Source organism: Dromiciops gliroides, chromosome 4 (assembly GCF_019393635.1).
Source record: "Dromiciops gliroides isolate mDroGli1 chromosome 4, mDroGli1.pri, whole genome shotgun sequence".
NCBI lineage: Eukaryota > Metazoa > Chordata > Mammalia > Microbiotheria > Microbiotheriidae > Dromiciops > Dromiciops gliroides.
In genome coordinates, this window is record NC_057864.1 from 11,909,514 (window position 1) to 11,929,411 (window position 19,898).

At 50.6% G+C, this 19,898-nt stretch overlaps 2 protein-coding genes across 7 annotated transcripts in view; one reads left to right on the plus strand and one right to left on the minus strand.

The window, feature by feature from the left end:
• Window positions 1-13,197, minus strand: part of MIER1 (MIER1 transcriptional regulator) — a 59,048-nt gene extending 45,851 nt beyond the window's left edge. Inside the window, exons 1-3 of one of the 3 annotated variants that reach the window (XM_044003915.1) lie at window positions 13,055-13,197; window positions 11,858-11,958; window positions 973-997 (exon numbers count right to left, since the gene is read on the minus strand). In XM_044003915.1, the coding sequence (XP_043859850.1) occupies window positions 973-997; window positions 11,858-11,958; window positions 13,055-13,091 (163 nt within the window). In that variant the 5' untranslated portion in view covers window positions 13,092-13,197. Of the gene's footprint in view, window positions 1-972; window positions 998-8,398; window positions 8,492-11,857; window positions 11,959-12,160; window positions 12,335-13,054 lie in introns of those variants that run through there. The other 2 variants (XM_044003917.1, XM_044003916.1) reach the window with 2 other exon arrangements.
• DNAI4 (dynein axonemal intermediate chain 4) overlaps window positions 12,673-19,898 on the plus strand; it is a 68,477-nt gene continuing 61,251 nt past the window's right edge. For 2 of the 4 annotated variants that reach the window (XM_044003911.1, XM_044003914.1), the window contains exon 1: window positions 13,425-13,467. In XM_044003911.1, the coding sequence (XP_043859846.1) occupies window positions 13,442-13,467 (26 nt within the window). In that variant the 5' untranslated portion in view covers window positions 13,425-13,441. Of the gene's footprint in view, window positions 12,694-13,424; window positions 13,752-19,898 lie in introns of those variants that run through there. The other 2 variants (XM_044003913.1, XM_044003912.1) reach the window with 2 other exon arrangements.

The following is a 19,898-nucleotide window of genomic DNA, read 5'->3' on the forward strand; positions in this document are numbered from 1 at the left end:
ACTGGCCCTGGATTCAGGAGTCCCTCAGTTCAAATCCAGCCTCAGACACCTAACACTTACTAGCTGTGTGACCCTGGGCAAGTCACTTAACCCCCATTGCCCCGCCAAAAAAAAAAAAAAAAAAAAAAAAGTCTAGCATCAGCATCAGCACCGCCACCAAAATAAGCCATGAGAAAAGGACTTTTGTGGATGTAGCTTGCAGAAAACTTCACTGGCACAGCACTCAGGAGGGGGGCAGAGAAGCAAACAGGGGTCACCTGGCTTTTCTCCCCCGCCCCATCCAGAGTCTACCTTTTCCTTAGGGAACGTGGGGAGATGAGTAGAACTTCTTTCCGTCTTTCTGCCCACAGCAGCTCCCTAGCCCAGATTTCACAGTGGAGCTAAGCTGCGTGTAGGAATCTTGACCAAGCCTGGAAGCCAGGAGGCTTCTGAGAAGGGCTCTGGGTACACTGGCATGGGAGCTCAAGGTGGTCTCAGGAACAAGCCAAGGAGAACACACGGGCCCACCAATTATCTAGCACCGCTCCAGCGCACTCAGCTCAGACTCCAGACTCCCAGACTCTCCTTTCCCCCTTACCTTGGGTGAAAAATGTGTCTCTTCTGCGATGAAGATGTCTCTCTGACACTACATGTACCATAGTTCCAGCTTAACCCATTTTATATTGTGAGTATTTTAAATGTCAGAAATCTGGATGGTCATTTAGCAAAAACCCTCAAGCACAGCTGTAACCATATGGAGAATATAAAGAGTGTCCAGAGTAGATAGGGATGAATTGTTGGAAGCCTATCTTACCTCTCAATACCAAGGCCAATGTGCTACGACTCATTTCTACACATTAACAAGAAAAAAAAAAGAGGTGCAAAGCAAGAAAAAAGGCAAGTCAGAGGATAGTCAAATTCCTCTGGGTTTTAATTAAATGTTATGCAGGATATTGAGAAAGTTAAATAAGCAGGAAAAAAAAATATATTTACCTGGGCTTGAAGACTCAACAGAAGGCTAAGGGAAAAAAAGGGGAAAAAATTAGCATTTTTCTAGAGATACATGTATATATATATATTTTACAAACAAACATTATAGGATCTATTCTGAATAATAAAACAAGATGTTACATGAGCATTATATTTCTTTCCAAAGCTCTGAATAGGTTAAGAAACACTCAAACCTCTTATATAATTGTATCCTCGCTGCTATATTTAGCCAAGCAGAGGGAAAATGCACCATTTGGAGGAATTAAAAAAAACTTCCTGAGTCTAGAAATTAAGACAAAAAATGTCATATTGTTTCAGATTATTCAAGAAGCAAAGACCTTTTCCTCCAATTACATAATACATTAAAATATAAAACCACAACGCTGCCTATGGATTTGGGCTAGCAGAGCCAGGTCAGTTTCTACATCATTGATGTCCGATATTTTATTTAAACAACAGTTAACTGGTAGAAAGTATAGAGAAGAGTGAAAAAGTGGTCATGGAGTAAGTCAGTCACTCCATTCCCCACTGGGTATTCTCAACTCTATGTATCCGTAACAAGGGCTATGTTTTTCTTGCTTTTCTCAATGTGCAGAGGAAGGGAAGGAGTAGGAAGGAAAAATGACAAACTCTTACACTGTCCTCGGCTTCTACGCCCATTGAGGGAATCATAATCCACGTGTACACCATACTTACTAGCACGCTTATAACAGTGCAGGAAGTCGAGATTTTCTATATGAAGTTGGACAACATGTAGAGTGATTCATGCTACTCTCTGGTCCCAGTCTTTCTACCTATGTTGTCATCTATATTTGAGGTTGAAACAAAACCTCTTTCTGCAGGGGCCTATTTAGATGGTTACATTTATTGCTCTGCATTTGTTGCTGCCTTTTGTTTAGCAAAAACGAATACAAAATGTTAATAAGAGTAAAACCACCACCTTGGACCTGTACTCCCACAGTATGACTCTTGTATACATTTTATAAGAAATTCCCAGGGAGTTTCAAACTAAGATTTTTTTCACAATAATTCTCTTTGGGAAAGGGCCAAGGATGGTCTAGAAAGGGATGAAGGAGGAGGATCATGGGTTTCACACTGGAAGGGCCCTTCCTCAAGAGGCGCTCCCTCCCCACCTCTGTTTTGCAGATGACGAAACAGAAACACAGAGAAGCCCAGGGCTTTGTCCAGGGCCACCCAGCTGGGGAAGCAGCCCCAGAGGTTTTGGAGCCAGGAAGGTCCCAAGTCTTTTAGGGCTCTTCCCATTGTCACACTGCCCATCTCTGAAGAGGTAGGCACTGGCCCCCAAACAGACCTGTGACCTACAACCTCACCACAGACAAGGCAGGCCTGATGAGCCAAGCTGCCCAGGTCAACAACAGCTAGCTACAAACTCTAGGTGGTTCCCCAAAGGTCCTTTCTCTTTCCCATCAAAATGTCTTTGACTCCGCCAGCCAGCATCACAAATTACCAGTCAGTATGTACTTATGAGCTCACCCCATCCCCACCTAGGGAGGGAGGGAGGGGCTCTCATTTACATATAAAGAAATTGAAGCTGAGAAAGGTTAAGCCACAGTGTCACACAGCCATCATATGAGGCAGGATCTGAACTCAGGGCTCCTGGCTGCATGCAAGGCTGGCCTTCACTCTGAGGTCTCTATGCCATACAATTGTTCTCACTGGCAAGGAGACTTCTCTTCAAAAACAGGCAAGATCCGCGCCCCCAAGGTGCAAGGGGGTAAGTAACAGAGAAAGTTCCTGACCAAAATAAATGAAAATGGACACCCAGTTGCTTTAAGATGTTTTCAGCCAAGCCCTACATTTTTAGCTGAAAATAGATTTAGCCAACACACCGATTATTGTTACGCTGCCAATCGATATGTAAAAAAAGAAATCAACACGTATTTCTTTGCCCCCAGTGCTACTTTGAGCCTCCCCCCCATGCCCATCTCTCTCTGGTCTCAGGTCTGTTATATAACAAAAAAGCAGATTAGGGTTGTTTCTCCTCTTTTTAGTAACTTTTCAAGAAGCTCATGCCTAATTAATAAGAAAACCAGTGTTTTGGATAAAGCAGAAACTTGAAAGAAATACTTCTGGAACAATCAATGACACCCCCTTCCCCATCCCAATGTTCCTGCAAGAGTCCTTTGGTAGAAAAGAAATACAAAACAATCCTACAGAAGTAGGTTTTCACAGATGTTAAATATGGACTATAGCCTAGGTATGCGATTACAGGTGGGGGACTATTTAACAGTTTGCAACATGGCTAGAACAGCACACACATGTAAACCAACACCAATAAATTCTATGGTGTTGGCAGATTCATTATGGAATGGATGGGGCCTCCCCAAAGTTCCATTTCCTTATCTGTGAGTACGGGCAACCTCTCAGGTCACTATCTTTCAGGGCTGGAGTCAGCTGTGAATGAGATAATGGCAGCCAAAGCGGGTTCAATAGGTGCTTCATCAGCCAGGTCTTCCTTACTAGACTCCCTGTGTTGAGAGCCAACAGAACGCAGGGGGCCGTGTCCGCTCTGAAACTCTGCTGGGCTAGAGGGTCTAATGCTTGGTGGCCAGTGGGGTCTGGGATAATGGGCTGCCTATGGGACCCCAGAGTCACATTCCCTGGGCCTCATCTTCCTTATCTGTCAAATGAGGGTGCTGGATGAGACAGCCTCTGAGGTTCCTCTGTGCAGGGCTGTGATGGGGCAAGGAGTGACGGTGGCTCGAGCAAAAAGCCCTTTGGTCCCTCTCTGTGTCCCAGGAGGCTGTCTCAGACTAGAGCACTTCTCATCAGCTCTAGCTTGGCCTGAAGCACCCCCGCACATGTTCTCTTTCCCCAGGCCCTATTACAGTCATCTGGGTTCTGAACAACGCCTGCTATACATGATACTGCTTTGGTAGCCCAAGATATTGCCCGCGTGGACGGTCTCTTCCCATGGACAAGTCACGGCCCCCTGGTGTCCCTTCCTCTTTCCTCCTTGGCTGCCACCTCCAAATAAACCCTTCAAGGGTTCCCTACAGCAGCCCAGACCACTTCTCTTACTGTTTCTTTTGAGGCCTGGCGCCTTGTCAGTCCATCCTCATCAGTGCCTGTTCCCAAACAGATGTACTGATGTGCCCATTCCATGGAGGGAACCAGCAATCCTCCTAGCCTTGGGTCTCCCAAGGCAGAGCAGAGAGCTGGGCTGAACACCCACATGACTGGACCAGGCTTTCCTCAGTTCTTTTAGGGTGGGTCATGTGAGCAACAGAGCAGCTAGATTTGAAACGAGCCATCTTAATAGCAGTGACCCTTTATTTAACACACTGCTACAAAATGAAATAAAATCTAATTGTCAGATGGGTGAGTTCACAGATTTATGAAGACTAGGTATCATTTAATTTGACCAAATTCAATCTGAACAGTCGCTTGGTTAGTTTAAAAAAAGAGAGTTTTTTAAGACCTGAGCTTCCACAGAGGGAATGCTTTGAACAGATAACACAATGATTCTCACATACAACAGCATCTTAGGTGAAGACTCTAGTAACCTTCAGACTATTTTCTTGAGGCCCAGAGCCACACCACTTAGCATTTCTGAAGGGCAATGGTGTCACATTAGGTACTGGTGCCTGTCAATGCTCCCAAAGCAAAACCTATGCTTGCCACAGATAATTAGAGCTGCAGACATTTAAAAGGAGAAAAAATGATTTCAACAACAGTGTTACGTAATTACACGTGAATTCTGGTGGTAAAGCACTTTTTCCTCCTAGTTGAAAAACAATGACAGCAAAGGAAGTAATTTGGTTAAAAACCTTCTTCGGGCCAGCTAGGTGGCACGGTGGATAAAGCACTGGCCCTGGATTCAGGAGGACCTGAGTTCAAATCTGTCCTCAGACACTTGACACTAGCTATGAGACCCTGGGCAAGTCACTTAACTCTCATTGCCCCCCCAAGCCCCCCAAAATGCCCCCCAAAAAACCTTCATAACAAGAAGGTCTGGGTCCAAGTCCCAGTAAGGCCTATGTGACCCTGAGCAAGTCACTTATCATTTAGGCTAATATGGAAATCATGTTTTGTATGACTTCACATATAAAATCAGTATTGCACTGCCTGCCTTCATGATGGGTAGGAGAAAATCTGGAACTCAAAATTTTAAAAAGAATTAACATTAAAACTTTTTTTACATGTAATTGGGAAACATTTAACAAAATATATTTTTAAAAAAGGATAAGCTGTAGAGAAGGTGCCAACCTCCACTGAGGAAGTGAGTTTCCCAGCAGGTGACACCTCCACTAGGGGGGGTTATCCCCACCATGAAAACAGCTTGAGTCCCTATTTCTATTGCACAGCCCAGGAGTTTTCTTTACCAAGGACATTAAATATCCACTGGGGGAAGGGGGGGGGGTGCCCCAGGTAGAAGGATTTTATTGGTGTTGAGCTCCCTTGCTGACTTTAGATTTGAACCCCCATACACATCCCTTGGCCCAGAGTTGCCCTGGCTAAAACGATTCCTGTCCCTGGAGAACAGCTCTCCCAGCCTACCCCGACTGGTTAAGCCTGCAGACTCCATCACTAGGCCCAAAGGCTTGCCAGCTGAGTAGGCCCTGCCATTTGTCAGACTTCCCTCATGCCTTTGGGGGAATGTTTCCTATGACTAACTTAATGAATGAACTAGTTTATTGCTTTTGTGGATGATAAACACAAAATGACAACAAACCCCAAACCACCAGATGCAGCAGTATGGTCCGGACCCCCTCCCCCCCATCCTTCCCTTCCGACCAGACCCCTGCTCCCATCATCATCCTGCTGTCAGCCATGCTCAAAACCCTGGAATCAGCCTGGATTCCTCTCGCTCCCATTTACTTAAACAGCTGGGATCTCTCTTCCCAAGCTCCGCTCCAGCTTCACATGAGAACCAATTCGATAACTCCATTTCCTTCCCTGGTTCCCAGACTGGAACTCCCTCTGGAGTCAATTTCCAAGTGCAGTTAAGTCCATCTCCCCAACATCCCTCCCACCCTCACCCTTCCCTGCCCTTGCCCTGCTACCACCAGACTTTGGGCCCTCCTTATTTCTCCCCTGGACAACAGCCTCCTAAGGAGGCTCTCCAACCCACTCTTCATACCAAAGTACAGGGATGAGGGAACTAACTCCCTCTTCCCACAAGTCAGCACTTTCTTTGCAACTCAGTCTTCCCGAAATGCTAGGGGTGTCCACCTCCAATAGAGACAAGGCCTCTAAGCTGTTTGTAAGGATCCCTGTGAAGGAATTCCTGACTTAGAAAACCACATACTGACTTTATCTCTGTTCTACAGTATTGGGGGGGGGTTGTTAAGTAATCTGGTTCAGGCTGATCTGGGGCCCAGAGACCTGAAGCCCGGCTCACATAGTCTTCGTGCATTTGTCTCCTCAACCTGCATCAATCTAAGCCTTAACAGCTTAAGGGCTTTAAGTTCCTCCAAAACTTTCTAGGGTCCAAAAGAAAGCCCATCTCCAGGGAATTTCTGAGACCTTGCTAAGAAAATCCCTCCCATGCACTCTGGGTTCAGCACCTAGAGACGGGCCCATTTTCTGCTTCTGGAACTCCTCGGCCTTTCTCCCAGAGGTCCGGTCTCAACACCCTGCCCTGGCGGTGCTGTGCTGCCTGGGAAGGATTTTTATAGACTGGAAAGCCCTGCACTTACAGCACCAAAGCTACTGTTACCTACTCTTTGCTACAATTAGTCAATTACTGAGCTTATTTCTACATATGAACTAAAGTGAATGAGATGTAAAAGTTTCTCATTTGTATGGACTTTACAACTAAAAGAAAATATATTTGGAATAGAAAATAGTGCTCTTGAAAAAACAATAAGGTCATAGTGACAATTCTTGGCACCATTTTTGGGGAGGGGAAGCTCAAATTTACATCATTCCTCTGCCTTTTTTTTTTTTTTTAAATCACAGACCCCTTTGGCAGTCTGGTGAAGCCTCCCTCCTTCTCAGAATGTTTTTAAATGCAGAAACAAAACGCAATTACAAAAAAACGAAATAAGATTAGAAAGGAAACCGATTATCTTGAAAGTTATCAGTGTTTAAAAAAAAGGTTCTAGACCCCAAGTTAACAACTCCTGCTCTAAAAAACTGTTCTTCCTCAAACTTTCCCCCCTGCAATTATCAAAGGAATGCATAATGTTGTTTAAAATTCATTGTTACTTGACCCTTTGTTCTAAGCTCCCTCAAGGACCCAGGTCTTGACTCCAAAGAACTCAGCCTTTTGGAACCAGAATTACTTTACACCTAGCCCTAAACAGACATCCGAAGGAATAATCCAGAGAGGAGTGCTTAAACAAAAACAGATATGATGAAATTCTACAGCCAAATTATCTTCCAAATACCTGAAATTCGACTTTAAAGTGTCAAGCAATTTCTGAAATCCCTCCAGTGCCTGAGAAATGACTGCCATTACCCAAGGAAAAGTCGAGTATTAACTTTGCCTTTCTCATCTGTTCTAGATTTTATGTAGGACACAGAAGGAGCTTTTTTTTTTTAAACAGCACTGTCAATACAGCCATCTACAAGTATCGGAAGGGTATGAAACAGAAAGCCTTCCTTACATAAGGACACTAGGAGGCCATTAGGTAACACACGCACACGCTTCAGTCAATTCTCCCGCCAGCCACCCTCTCTGCAAACCTCCGAGGCAGCGAGGTGGGCAGGCAGGGGGCCACAAGAGCCGGCCTGGGTCACCTGGCCTCGCGGGGTCTGGGGGCCCGGGTGACCTTTGGGGTCCCTCCCAGCTCCCCATCTACGTTTCTAAGAAGTGGGCCTATTCACGAGAGACCCCCCCCCCCCAAGTGATGAAACTTCATGCCTGGATCTGGGATGCTGGGAAACCTGGCCAAGGCTTCCCTCGGCATTCTCAGGGGGCACCGGGGAGGAGCCCCTGTCACCATCCGACCTTTCCGAGAGCGGCTCTCGATGAACCCCCAAACCGACACCGCCCCCCGCCCTGGGCTCTTCAGCTCTGCCTTCTCTGATCAAAGTTTGGTTTCGCTCTGCCCCCCTCACTCACGAGCTCTCCCCAAGAGGTCGTGGGCCCCCGAGACCAGAAGGCGGGGGTTCGGGCTGCCTGACACGACCCCCTGCCGGAAGAAGAGCCGGGGTTCCTCGAGGCCCGCGGAGAGCCCCGCGTCCCGGCCCGGCCGCTTTCGCGCCCCCTCCCCACCACCCCGGGCCCCGGGCAACTTTCCGTGGCGGCCCCCAGAGGCTCCCGGCCCCCGCCCTCCCTCTGTCCGTCCCAACTAAGTTCCGGGGGCGGCCGGAGCGGGGCAACAGGTGGGCGGCGGCGGCGGCGGGGCCCGGGCCGGGCTCGCTCCCTCGCCCCCCCCCTCCCCCCGAGTCCCGGCCCGGCCTCCGGCGCCGGGCGCTCCGGGCGGGCCGGGCCGGGCGGGGGCGCCCGCTCCCTTACCTCCGCCATGTTGGCCGCACTGACGGGTCACATCTCCGCGGCGGCGGCGGGGCGGGGGCGGCGCGGGGGGGCTCCGGCCGGAACCCGGATGTGAGCCGGCCCGGGGCTCCGCGGGGCCGGCCCAGGCCGGGCCGGGCCAGGCCAGGCGGCGGCTCGCGCTGCGGACGCTGGGGCTGCTGCTGCCGCCCGGGCTGCCCAGGCTGCTGCCGCGGCCCCGCCGAGCGAGCGAGCGGGCGCGCGCACGGGCCGCCACCCCTCCCCCGCGGGACGGGCGCGAGCGCGAGCCCGCGGGCGGGGGGGTTGGGGGGAAAGGAGGAGACGGGGAGGCGGGCCGCGGGCGCGCGCGGGACCGGGGCCGCCTCGCCCCGACGGGGCAGAGCCCGGGCCAGGATGGGCGCCCCTTGGGCCCCGCGCCCGACACCCTGACGGCCGAAGCCAGGGTGGCGCCAGCGACGGGGGGTCGAGGCCCAAAGTCCGCGGGCGGGGTGAGGCACGTAAATTCGTGCGTAGCTTTAGCCGGGGTGCCCATGGGGTCTCCCCGCTTTGGCCCCTGGGGCCCAGCGCAGCGCAGAGACGGAAGTTCAGAGACACGGAACTGGGGGAGACACTGGGGACGGGAGAGGGGGAGAGAAACGACAAGGGGGAGAAGTGGGGAGAAGAGTGACGCAGGGGGGGGGGGAGAGGGGGAAGGAGACAGACGACGGAGAAATGGAGATGGGGGGGGGGCAGCGGCGCTTCTTGGCCGGAACACTCCGTCCCTAATCCCAGTCCCCCATCTCTTTGGGTCCCGGGGTGCCTCGGTACAGGCGGGGGCTCGGAAGGGGAGGGAGGGGGAATCCAGAAGCCCAGGCCCCGGTGATGGCAACAAGCTGGGTGCATGGACCCCGCAGGTCAATGAAGCATGGGGGAGGGGGGTTCATCAGAATCTACGCATAAATGTCTTCATTTCACTCCACTAATTATCAACAAATTCCTTCCCCCCAACCCTATAATGTTATCACACCCATACATTTCCCTTTATTATTCTGAGTTGGGTTTCTGGACGCTCTTTGACTTCAGATAATTGGATTATATCGCCCCTTTTGGATGTCGGTCCAGCAGTGAGGTCCTTCATTTAGGGAGACGGATGACAGTGACACTCCTGCAGCGACAGCCCTCCACCCTCCAAACTGGGGGGTGCTTCTCTCCAGATTATGTCAGGGACCCCTCTCTTGCTTTTTGAAAGTTGCAGGGAGAGCAAAGGGCTCATTATTTATCCCATTTGGTTTTAAACATTTTCATCAAACTCGGTTGCTCCTAAATAGAAAAATGACAATCGAGTGACGTCTTAAAGGACTCTTCCCCCAAAGGGAAGTAACAGAGAAGGAGTTTTGCTAAATGAAAAGAGGCAGAATCCAGAATTTCTGCAACCAATCCCACAGAGCCAGTTCTGAGGAATCAAAAAGAGAACTAGAAGAACAAAATGGAGGGCACCCAGGGCGTCTCTAGCAACAGAGAGAGCCCAGCACAAACACCCCTAGGCTGGGAGGGGGCCTTAACAAGGGGGCTGCTCCAGCGGCTATCCTAAGGCGGGTCAGGATAGTGGATTTGAAGGGACGCTTATCAGGTTTATTAAGATGATGTTCAGGATAAAGTTGCCAGAGAGGAAAGCTGGCTATGGTAATGTGTACAAAACTAAAGGAAAAAAAGGGGTTTGTGACTAATTCCACAACAGGAATCACTTCACGCAATTCAGTTCAAACAACTACTTAGTACAGATTTAGAAACTTGTTTACAGAAGTCCTTCCCACATTCCTTAGACCAAAGCTTCTTAAACTGTGGGTTAAGACCCCATATGGGGTCTCCTAACTGAATGTGGGGCGTCTCAGAAAAACTGGCAGTAAATGTTTGATTTGTATCCCTATTTTGTATATACCTTGATACGTTGGGGGTCACCAATGATAAGGGGTTGAGAGGAAAAAGTTTTAAGAAGCCCAGACTTAATGATTACTTTAGAGGGATGGGAGCTTTGTTAAATTTTTAGCACTAATCCTGCAAATCGCTGGAAAATTTGGATGATAGTACAAAAAGAGGTCTAGTCCTATAGTTGACAAGCCTTTTGCTAGCAACAACTTTCATTAAAAACAGCAAAATTGAAGAGATGATGAAAAAAATGACACCTTGACCCAAATTGCAAATTTAAAACTCAACCAAAAAGAAACCAACACATTTTAGCAAATTCTTTTCACTTGAGATGTTAGATCATTCTTCCTACTGAAAAAAAAAATTTAGGAGCAAATATTTAAATCTGCTTAAGAGCTATTACAACACACAGCAGGCATACATACAACAACAAAACACACCTATTTTGGTAAATACTCTCATCGGGTTTGCAACTGAAGCAGTTACTTCTCTAAAGCACTGAGGAGACATATTACCTACCGTTATGACACTGATGCCTGTTTGCTACAAATATGGTTCAGATTGGGCAGGTGCCCAGCTGAAATGATTCTGAAAACCTGATTCTCATTTTATCCTGTGTTCAGCATATCCAAATTCCCTCCAAAATGAATGAGCATTTAGAAATGAGTATCCATAGCATATAGATTTAAAAAAAAAAAGGTCTGATTAAAAAAAAATAGAGGGTGGAATAGATGTAGAGCAGGTATCAAACTGGCCACACTGTTAACTTAGAAAACCACAAATTAACATTATCTATGTTGTATTATATTTTTATTCATTTTTTTGAAAACACTTTCCAAAGACTTGTTTTAATCTCCTTCTGCTCGCCCTCTAGTGTCAAGGACCAAGAACCGGCCTCCAGGTCACCCACACTTGGCTGCCCGAGAGGCGTATTAGCTGCTTGACGAGGGACCAGTCATTTAAGCTCTAGACAAGTGCCCAGGAAAATCAAGGGAGCACTTGCTTCACCGGAGAGAACTTGAAAAATAATTCAAACTCACATTTTGGCACCACCTATTTGGCCAATCTGATAAGAAGCTGAATGAAGGTTGGAAGGCTATCCTATCCCAACCATGGAAACCTGAATGTCCCAAGAAGACCACCCCCATTTCCATCTCTAGAGCCCACCTGGCAATTCAACAGAGTACTTGTCTCCCAAGAGCTGGGGGGGCAGGCCAGTGCAAGATGACACCGAGGCCTAAAAACCATGTCTATTCCAGTCAAACATCTGAATCCACCACCGGGTAGCTGCCAGGAGGGTTATCATCACCGTCCCTGGGTTAAGGTGGGCTGTTTTTTGATGGATTACAAAGCACTTAGTAACCTTGTAATCCCTCAAAAGCACAGAGCTAGGCTTTAAAAAAGTAACTTCTGCAAGGTTACTTGAAATATTTTCGCTACCCTCGTTCTCGGGGCCTCAAACAACGCAATGCACAAACATTAAATGGGACGTTATGTTAATCGAGGGAGTTGGGGCAATCCCTCCTCCCTCAGCGGCCAAAGGTGCCCCCTGCCTACCAGCATCACTTCCGGCTTGTCTGGATTGAACCTCAACCAGTTGGTTCTTAACCACGCCCGAAATTCTGCCAGGCACTGGGAGAAGCGAGCCACCACACCATCTGCGGGGGAGAGAGAGGGTCTTAGGGGGTGCCGGGCCTGCCCCTCCAGGCCTCCCCGCCGCACCCCACACGTGACACTGCCGCCAGCCCCCCCCCCTCCCGACGTGACACTGACATCGCCTCCCCCCCCCCCCGACGTGATACCGACATCGCCCCCCCTTCTGGCACCGGAGCAGCAGCCCGGCCCCTCCCCCCTACTTACGGGCTGGGCCTGGGCCTGGGCCTGGGCTCCGGCTCCCGATCGCACGCCGGGCGCCTCCCGGGAGGCGGGGGTAGCCCCGGGCTCCGCCGCAGGCCCCCTCCAGAGCTCCGCGGGGCCGCCGCTCCTGGGCCGCTCGCTCCCTTCCCCCTCGGCGGCCTCCTCTTTCTGCACGCCCTCCTCCCCTCCCCAAACCTCTCCTCTTCCTCCACCGCTCCCCCCTCTCTTCCTTCCTCTTCCCCCTCCGCGCCCTCCCCTGCCCCCACCACCCCAGAACTCCTCCAGGCCCGGACGCTTCCGGCCTGCCCCCTCCCCGAGCTCGGCTCCGCCCGACCAACCGCTCCCCTCCCTTCCCCCTCCTCACCCCGGGGCGCCCCCCCCCACCCCTGTCGCGCTCCTAGCGCCAGGAAGGGGGCGGGGCCGAATAGCGCGGCGCCGGAGTGGGCGGAGCACGGCGAGGGCGCGGACTGCGCGACCCCGCCGCCGGGCGGGGCGGGGGCGCGCAGCCCCACCCGAAGTGGCTCGCGGCGCCAAAGGTCCAAGGCAGCGCCGGCCGCGGGGAGGGGGCAGGGGGCAGGGGGCGGAGGAGGGGGCGCGAGCTCGCGCGCCGCAGCCGCGGCCCGGGCGGTGGTTGACAGGTCGGCGGCGTGCACGGGGGGGGGGGGAGGGGAGAAGCCGGCGAGAGAGCCGGGGGCGCGCATGCGCGTCCGCCCAGCCGTCACTCGGCGGCCCGGGAGCCGGGGGCCGGGCCGGGCCCCTCGGGGCGGGCGGGGCCGGGGGCCGGGGCTCGGGCGGGGGCGCGGCCCCGCTCCGTCCCGGCACCCCGGAAGCGCAGAGGGGGTCGGGGTCCCGGGGAGGGGGCCGGCGCCGGGGAGGGGCCCGGGACGCCGCACTTACAGCCGCCGCCGCCGCCGCCTGAAGGAGCCCCATCCATCCGCCTGCAGCCCCGGACGCTCGCCGCCTGGGAGGGGCCTGGCGCCCGGGCCGCCCGCCTCCCGCCCGCCGTGGCCCGGAGCTTCCTCCGCCTCCGCCAACCGCGGGCCCTGCCCTCCGCCTGCGCCCTCCTCCCGGGCGCGGCGCCGCTGCCGCAGCCAACCGCGCGGCCGCTGGTTGGGCCCGAGCGGGCGGGCGGGCGGCCGGCGTCGGCGTCGGCGTCGCCATGGCGCCGGGGCAACAGCGCGCCCGCGGCCGGGCCCGACCCCGCTCCCGACCCGCAGCCGGAGCCGGAGCCGGAGCCCCTGCGCCCCGCTGCGCCCCGCCGCCGCCGCCGCCGCCGCCGCCGCCATGCCCAAGCCGCCCAACATCCTCCAGTAAGTCCCCGCCGGCCCGCCTCCCGTGCTGGCATTCCGCCGGCAGGCCTCCAGCCGGGCCCCCCGGTGCTTCGGCCCTGTCCAGAGCTCTCGGACCTTCCGATCGCTTTCCGCCTTAGAGAGCCAAGGGGAGGGGGGAGCAGCGTCCGGAACCGTGCCGGGTGCTTTGCCGCGCGCTGGGCGTGCGGAGGGAAGCCAAAACCCCGCACGGCGACAGAAATACCCGGGAGGCCTCATCTCCATGGGAAGGGCAGCGTGCGAACGGCTAGGCATAAAGCTGGCAAGTAAGTGGGGAGACCAAGCGGAAAAGCAGGGACCCGGGTTCTAATCTTCCCTCCCCCCCTTGCTAACTAGGTGACCTGGCGCTGGAGTCCCCCCCCCCCCCCCCCCGCCTCTAAGTGAAGATGTCTGTCGCCGGTCAGTAAACGAGCATTTCGAAGTATCGAAGATAAGTCCAGCCTTGTGCTAAACCCCTCCAGAAGCTCCCATTCTCCTGAGGAAGAATCAGATTTCTAGCTCAAAGGCTCATTAGACCAGGCATTTCGCTGGACAGATGAGGAAATTAAGCCCTAGGTCCATTAACTGACCTGGCCGCATCGTTTGGCTAATGCCAGAGGATACACATGGACATAACGTCGTTTAGAGAGCTCAGAAGTCATCCGCTTCACCCCCTCCCATCTCGCCTATGAGTAAACTGAGGACCACGTAGGTGCCTTGCCAAAGGACACTCAGGTTGTAAACATCAGAAACAGTGTTTGAGCTTATTTCCCAGGTTTTCTTCCCTCCAAGAGCAGTCCCTTTCCTTCTCTAGGCTTTAGCTCCTCTTATCTATAAAATGCAATTTTTTGGATAAGGGTTTGATGAACAATAAGTTTCCTTCTTGGAGAAAGCAATGTCAAAGCACTCTAGGATCCGGGCCAAGAAAACCCCAAATGGGGTCCTGAAAGTCGGAAACTCCTGAAAGGGAGAACTTTCCTTATGGATCTGTGGTCATCCACTTGCCAGTGTGACCTTTGGCCTCAGCTTCCTCGTCTATAAATTGAGGAGGTTAAGCCGCATAATCTCCAAGGGGCAGAAAGGTGTGAACCAGAATTGTGGGGAGGGGGCTTTTGCTACCCTTTATCGCATCTTGTCAGCATCCTACAGGGAGTGCAGGTCACCAAAAGTTAGTCATTAAGATCCCTTGTGCTGAATGTTGGAGGAGCAAAGGCAGAAATACGACTATGAATTTTCCCTCCAAGAAGCATCTAGGGAAGGGGATGAGATACAACATGGATACGTCAGGTACAAATAATGTGAGCAAAGGAGAAGCTGATGAGCTCTGGGAACACTGCATGAGGCGTACAAATAGAAGAAAGTGAAGTTCATGCTTACAAGGAGGGAAGGGAGATAAGGAAATGAGCATTTATTAAGCATCTCCTATGTGCCAGGCTCTGTGTTAAGTACTTTAAAAATATTAATTTGACTCACATTCTAATGGGGAGGCAAGAATCACAGAACTTTTAGCTAAAAAAAACTCAGAAAAATTATGATATTAAGTGGCATGGGAAAATCAAGAATTTTTTTAATAAATAAAAGTATTTTATTATTTTCCAGTTACATATAAGGATAGTTTTAAACATTTTTTCCCATAGGATTTTTAGTTCCAAATTTTTCTCCCACCCTCTCTTCCCTCCCTCCTCCCCAAGGCGGAAAGCAGTCTGATATAGGTTATATACATACAATCACATTAAACATATTTCCACATTAGTCATCTTGTGAAAGAAGAATCTGAGCACAAGGGAAAAACCTCAAAAAAGAAGGAAAAAAATAGCCCAGAAGTAGAAACAGTATGGTTCAATCTGCATTCATAATCCACAGTTCTTTTTTCTGGATGTTGAGAACATTTTCTATCTTGAGTTCTTTGAAACCGTTTTGGATCTTTTCACTGCTGAGAAGAGCCAAGTCTATCACCATTGTTCGTCACACGATGTTGCTATTACTGTGTACAGTGTTCTCCTGGTTCTGCTCCTCTCAGTCAGCATCACTTCATGTAAGTCCTTCCAAGTTTCTCTGAACTCCTCCTGCTCATCGTCTCTTACAGGACAATAGTATTTCATTACATTCATATACCACAACTCGTTTAGCCATTCCCTAATTGATGTCACCCAAGACATTTTTGCACAACCCAGGGCATATAGGTATATAAAATAGGTTTAAGTAAGCTTTTACTGTTCTCAAATTTTTCTTGACCCCCCACATTCAGTTATTTGGCCCATATGGGGTCACAACCCACAGTTTAAGAAGCTTTGATCTAGAGAAGGGCTTGGTTTGGGGGAGGGAGAAAAGAAGAGTTTCTCTTTGGACACGTTAAATTAGATGTGCCGGAAGAAGTTTAGATATGTGGGATTAGAGATCAAGAGGAAGAGAGTAGTGTTGAATACCTGACTTTCGTGACTTTGGTGATGATTGAACCCCGGGAGTGAATGAGATTGCCTGGGGAATGCGTTTGTAAAGAGAGAGGAGGGAGAGAGAAGATGGGTCCTGAGGCAGCACAGGAAGCTGAGAAGGTGTTTAGGCAGGTTGGTGGCTTGGCTGTTGTCCTAGGTGTCTAAGAACCAGGAGAAAGTGCTGCCATGGAAATGGGGAGAGGAGAGATTATGGGGGAGTGCTGGGGTGGGAGGAGGGACTGAGAAAGGCCCCAATTCAGCTTTAAGGGAGCAGTTTTCAGAATAGCCCCGAGGCTTTTGGAGTGGGATTGTTAGGGAGTGGGGTGGTTCTTTGGAGTTCTGCATTGCCCCACGCTGAAGCCACGGGGGAGGGAACAAAAGCTCAAGGGGCTTTGGGGGTCCCTGTGTTTGTTTGGTTTGGGTTTTAAGAGGAAAACCTGCTCTTCTTTGTAGTTTGTTGGCCTGGGGGCGGGGAGTGGGAGATAGGGAAAATGAAGAGGAGCCAGAGCTTGTGCTTATGTCCAGGGGAAATGGGAGGGGGGGGCAGAGGAGGGAGTCCTCTTTGACTGGGTCGGAGCCCCAGGCGCTCAGAGGTGGGGAAAGGCCTCCCTAGGGCAGTTGAGCTGGGTCTTGGAGGAAGAGTAGAATTTTGGGATGTGGGCTGAGTGTGTCCTGTCTGCAACTGTGTTCTGTCACAGTCATTAGGCTAGTGGGAGCATTTATTAAATACCTACTTGCTTGCTTGGTGCCTAAGGTGAAGGAAAAAGGGGAAGAGTCCCTGTTCTTTAAAGGGCCTGACCTTCTACCGGGGAGGAACAAGTACCCAGACAAGTAAATAGCTTCCTAGAGGGACCACTGGGGGGGGGGGAGAGTGGGGGCAGGGTCAGAGCAGACATCGGCTAGGCTGGGGCACTTGTGAGCTTTGAGGGAAGCTAGGGATTTGGAGAGATTGAGGTGAGGAGGTGGGGGAGACAAACAGCCTAGTTGGGAAAGACACGAAGTATATTGGGGACCAGGAAGGAGCCAGGATCTGTTGGCTGGAGCCTGAGAAGGAGAGGCTATTTATTTAAATGACAAATTGAGGGATTTGTATGATGTCCTAGAGGCAGATGGGAGCCAAGAGGCTTCTAGAGCTTGAAAGTGGTTAGACCTGTTGGGACTTTTCAAGCCCTTTCAATCCACTCTGGCCTGTTTTTCCGGGTAATTATATATCTCTCCTCTTGTAGTCTATATACATCCCCAGCTTCGATCTCCTGTCCCGGTCCCTTCTCAGGTGGCCCTTTTCCCAGTGTCCTATAGCCCCCCCCCCCCGCCCCCCCCTCTGCCCCCCCCCTCCCCCGGCATCGTCCATGGCTGATGCTTTCCATTTAAGATGCATAATTTTGTTGTGTCCTTCATCAGAATGTGAGCTCCTTAAGGGGAGAGCCGGCTTTGCCCTTTTTTGTAGACTGAGTGCTTAACAGTGCTTGGTGGGTGATCAATAAATGCTTGTTGACCAGCTGACAGTCCTTATTTTGTGTGTATAGCCTCTTATCTTTGAACAGGTATCTTCAACCTCTCCTGCCTGGGAATGTGACTCCTTGAGGACAGGGACTGGTTTGAAAGTGTATTGGATCCTCCAGTGCTTTGCTCATTATAGACTCGGAATAAGCGCTCCTTGCTTGGTTGTGCTTTAGGAATGTGATTTTAACAGCTGGGTGTTAGAGGGGAGAGAGTGGGCTCAGAGGGACTAATTGCAGTTATTTCAGTAGTCCAGGTGGGCAGCCATATGGGAGCGGCCTTGGGAAGTGGAGAGAGGGTTGGCTTCAAGATGCACAGAATGGACAAGACTTGGTGACCCATTGACTATAGAGGTGAGGGAAAGAGAAGAGCGGAGGGTGACTGGGAGCTATGTGGTGCTCTTGGCCAAAATAGATAAGCTAGGAAGGAGGTAGAGTTTAGTGGGGGCTGGGATAAGCCGTAGAAAGTTTAGGAAAAGCGCACCAGCCAATCAGTGATTTAGGATGGGAGCCCAGGGGAGAGAAGGCAGAGATCTGGGAGTCATCTGCACACAGATAATAAAGGAACCTGTGAAAGCTAATGGACTCTCTGAGAGAGCCTGAGAGTGTGCCCACTTGCAGATGGCAGAGCAGAGTGATGAAGAGCAGTCAGAGCCGAGAGAGGAAAGGGAAGGCAACAAGCATTTAAGGAGAGCCTGCTGTGGGCCAGGCACCGTGCCAAGCACTTTAAAATATAATCCCACTTTGTCCTCACAAAAGCTCTGGGAGGGAGATGCCAATATGATCCCCATATTACAGTTAAAGAGACTGAGAAGACATGGGTGCAATGACTTGCCCAGGGTCACATAGCTAGTAAGTGTCTGAGGCTGGATTTGAACTTGGGTCCAGTAGGCCACCTAACTGCAATAGAATGAAAACCCAGGGAAGCAAGTGGACAAAAGAAGGGAATGACATTCTGCAGAGGATGAGAACGGGACTGAGAGGAGGCCTGCAGACTCAGCAGTTTGGGAAGCATGGGTAACCTTGGCAAAAGCAGCTTGAGTGACAAGATGGATGGGCAAAGAAGCGATGAGTGTAGACAACTTGTTAAAAGCAATTGGGCCGGGAAGGAGAAGGTTGGGATGGGACATCCAGTATAGTGAAGTTTTAAGGATGGGGGGAGACTTGGGGCATGCCTATGATTAGTAGGCAAGGAGATTGGAGAGGGAAATAACTCTGGGGACAAATCACTGGAAAGGTACAAGGGAGGTGCAAGGCCCTTGGGGACAAGGGCCACTTCATCGGAGGTGCTTGATAAGATAATGTTGTAAAGGTAGACTGGTCATAGGCTCAGAATTGTGAATGAAGGAGTTTAGACTTGATTCATTAGGCAGAATTGAGACACTCTTGGAGTTTGACCAATAGAGTGACACAGGACCAAGGGATCAAGAAACATAAATTTGACAGTGATGTGAAGGATGGTTTGGAGGAGGGAGGGGTCAAAGCTGATGTGGGCAGAGATCAGTTAGGAATCTTTTATAACAGTTCAGTTGGCAGATAATAAGGACCTGGGTCAATCAACAAGCATTTATTAAGTGTCTCTAGTAGTAACCATGAAATTGGAAAAGAGAGTATAAATTTGAGAAATGTGACTGAGAGGTTGAAAAAGAGGGGAAGAGGGAAGGATGAAGGGAGCAAGAGAGAGAGAAAGAAGAAGACGGAGAAGGAGAAGAAGAGAGAAAGGAGAGAGAGGGAGAGAGAGGCCACATGACACAAGTTGTGGCAGGATTGCCTGACATTCAGGCTAGAAAACCGGCCTGAAGTAGTCAAGTACCTTAATTGAAGGTAACTTTTAGAAGAAATTCAATTGTCCACTTGGAAATAGACTTGATTTGTCTGTTCATGCTCTTCAGTCTCTCCCATTGGGTTACCATATCTGGGAAATAAGGAATCCTCATGTTTATTGTTATTCAACTTTCATGCCAGTGGTTAGTGCACCTGAGCTCAAGAAGTCTGGAAACAAAAATTAGGTGTGTAAAAGGAAGAACTCTAAGATGTCTGAAGTCCTTGTTTTGATCGCCTCACTTGAAAAAATACATTCTTATAATTTTATAGAACAAAGTTGGCGGCCAGGTGGTGCAGTGGATAGAGTGCCAGGAGTCAGGAAGACTCATCTTTCTGAGTTCAAATCCAGCCTCAGTCATGTACTAGCTGTGTGACCCTGGACAAGTCACTTCACCCTGTTTGCCTCAGTTTCCTCATCTGTAAAATGAGCTGGAGAAAGAAATGGCAGACCTCTCCAGGATCTTTACCAAGAAAACCCCAAAGCTGAAGCCACCGACAACAACAGAAGAACAAAGCCTCGTAGTCTAACACTCTCCTGGATTAAAGATGTAGCAGCCTGGACCTTCTTCCTCACTAATTTGCTGTTTAACTTCAAAGAAACGATTTGAGCTTCTAGCCTTAATTCTGACCTGGATTATTGCAGTGGAATATGCAGCACTCCTCCTCTCTGCCTTCCCTG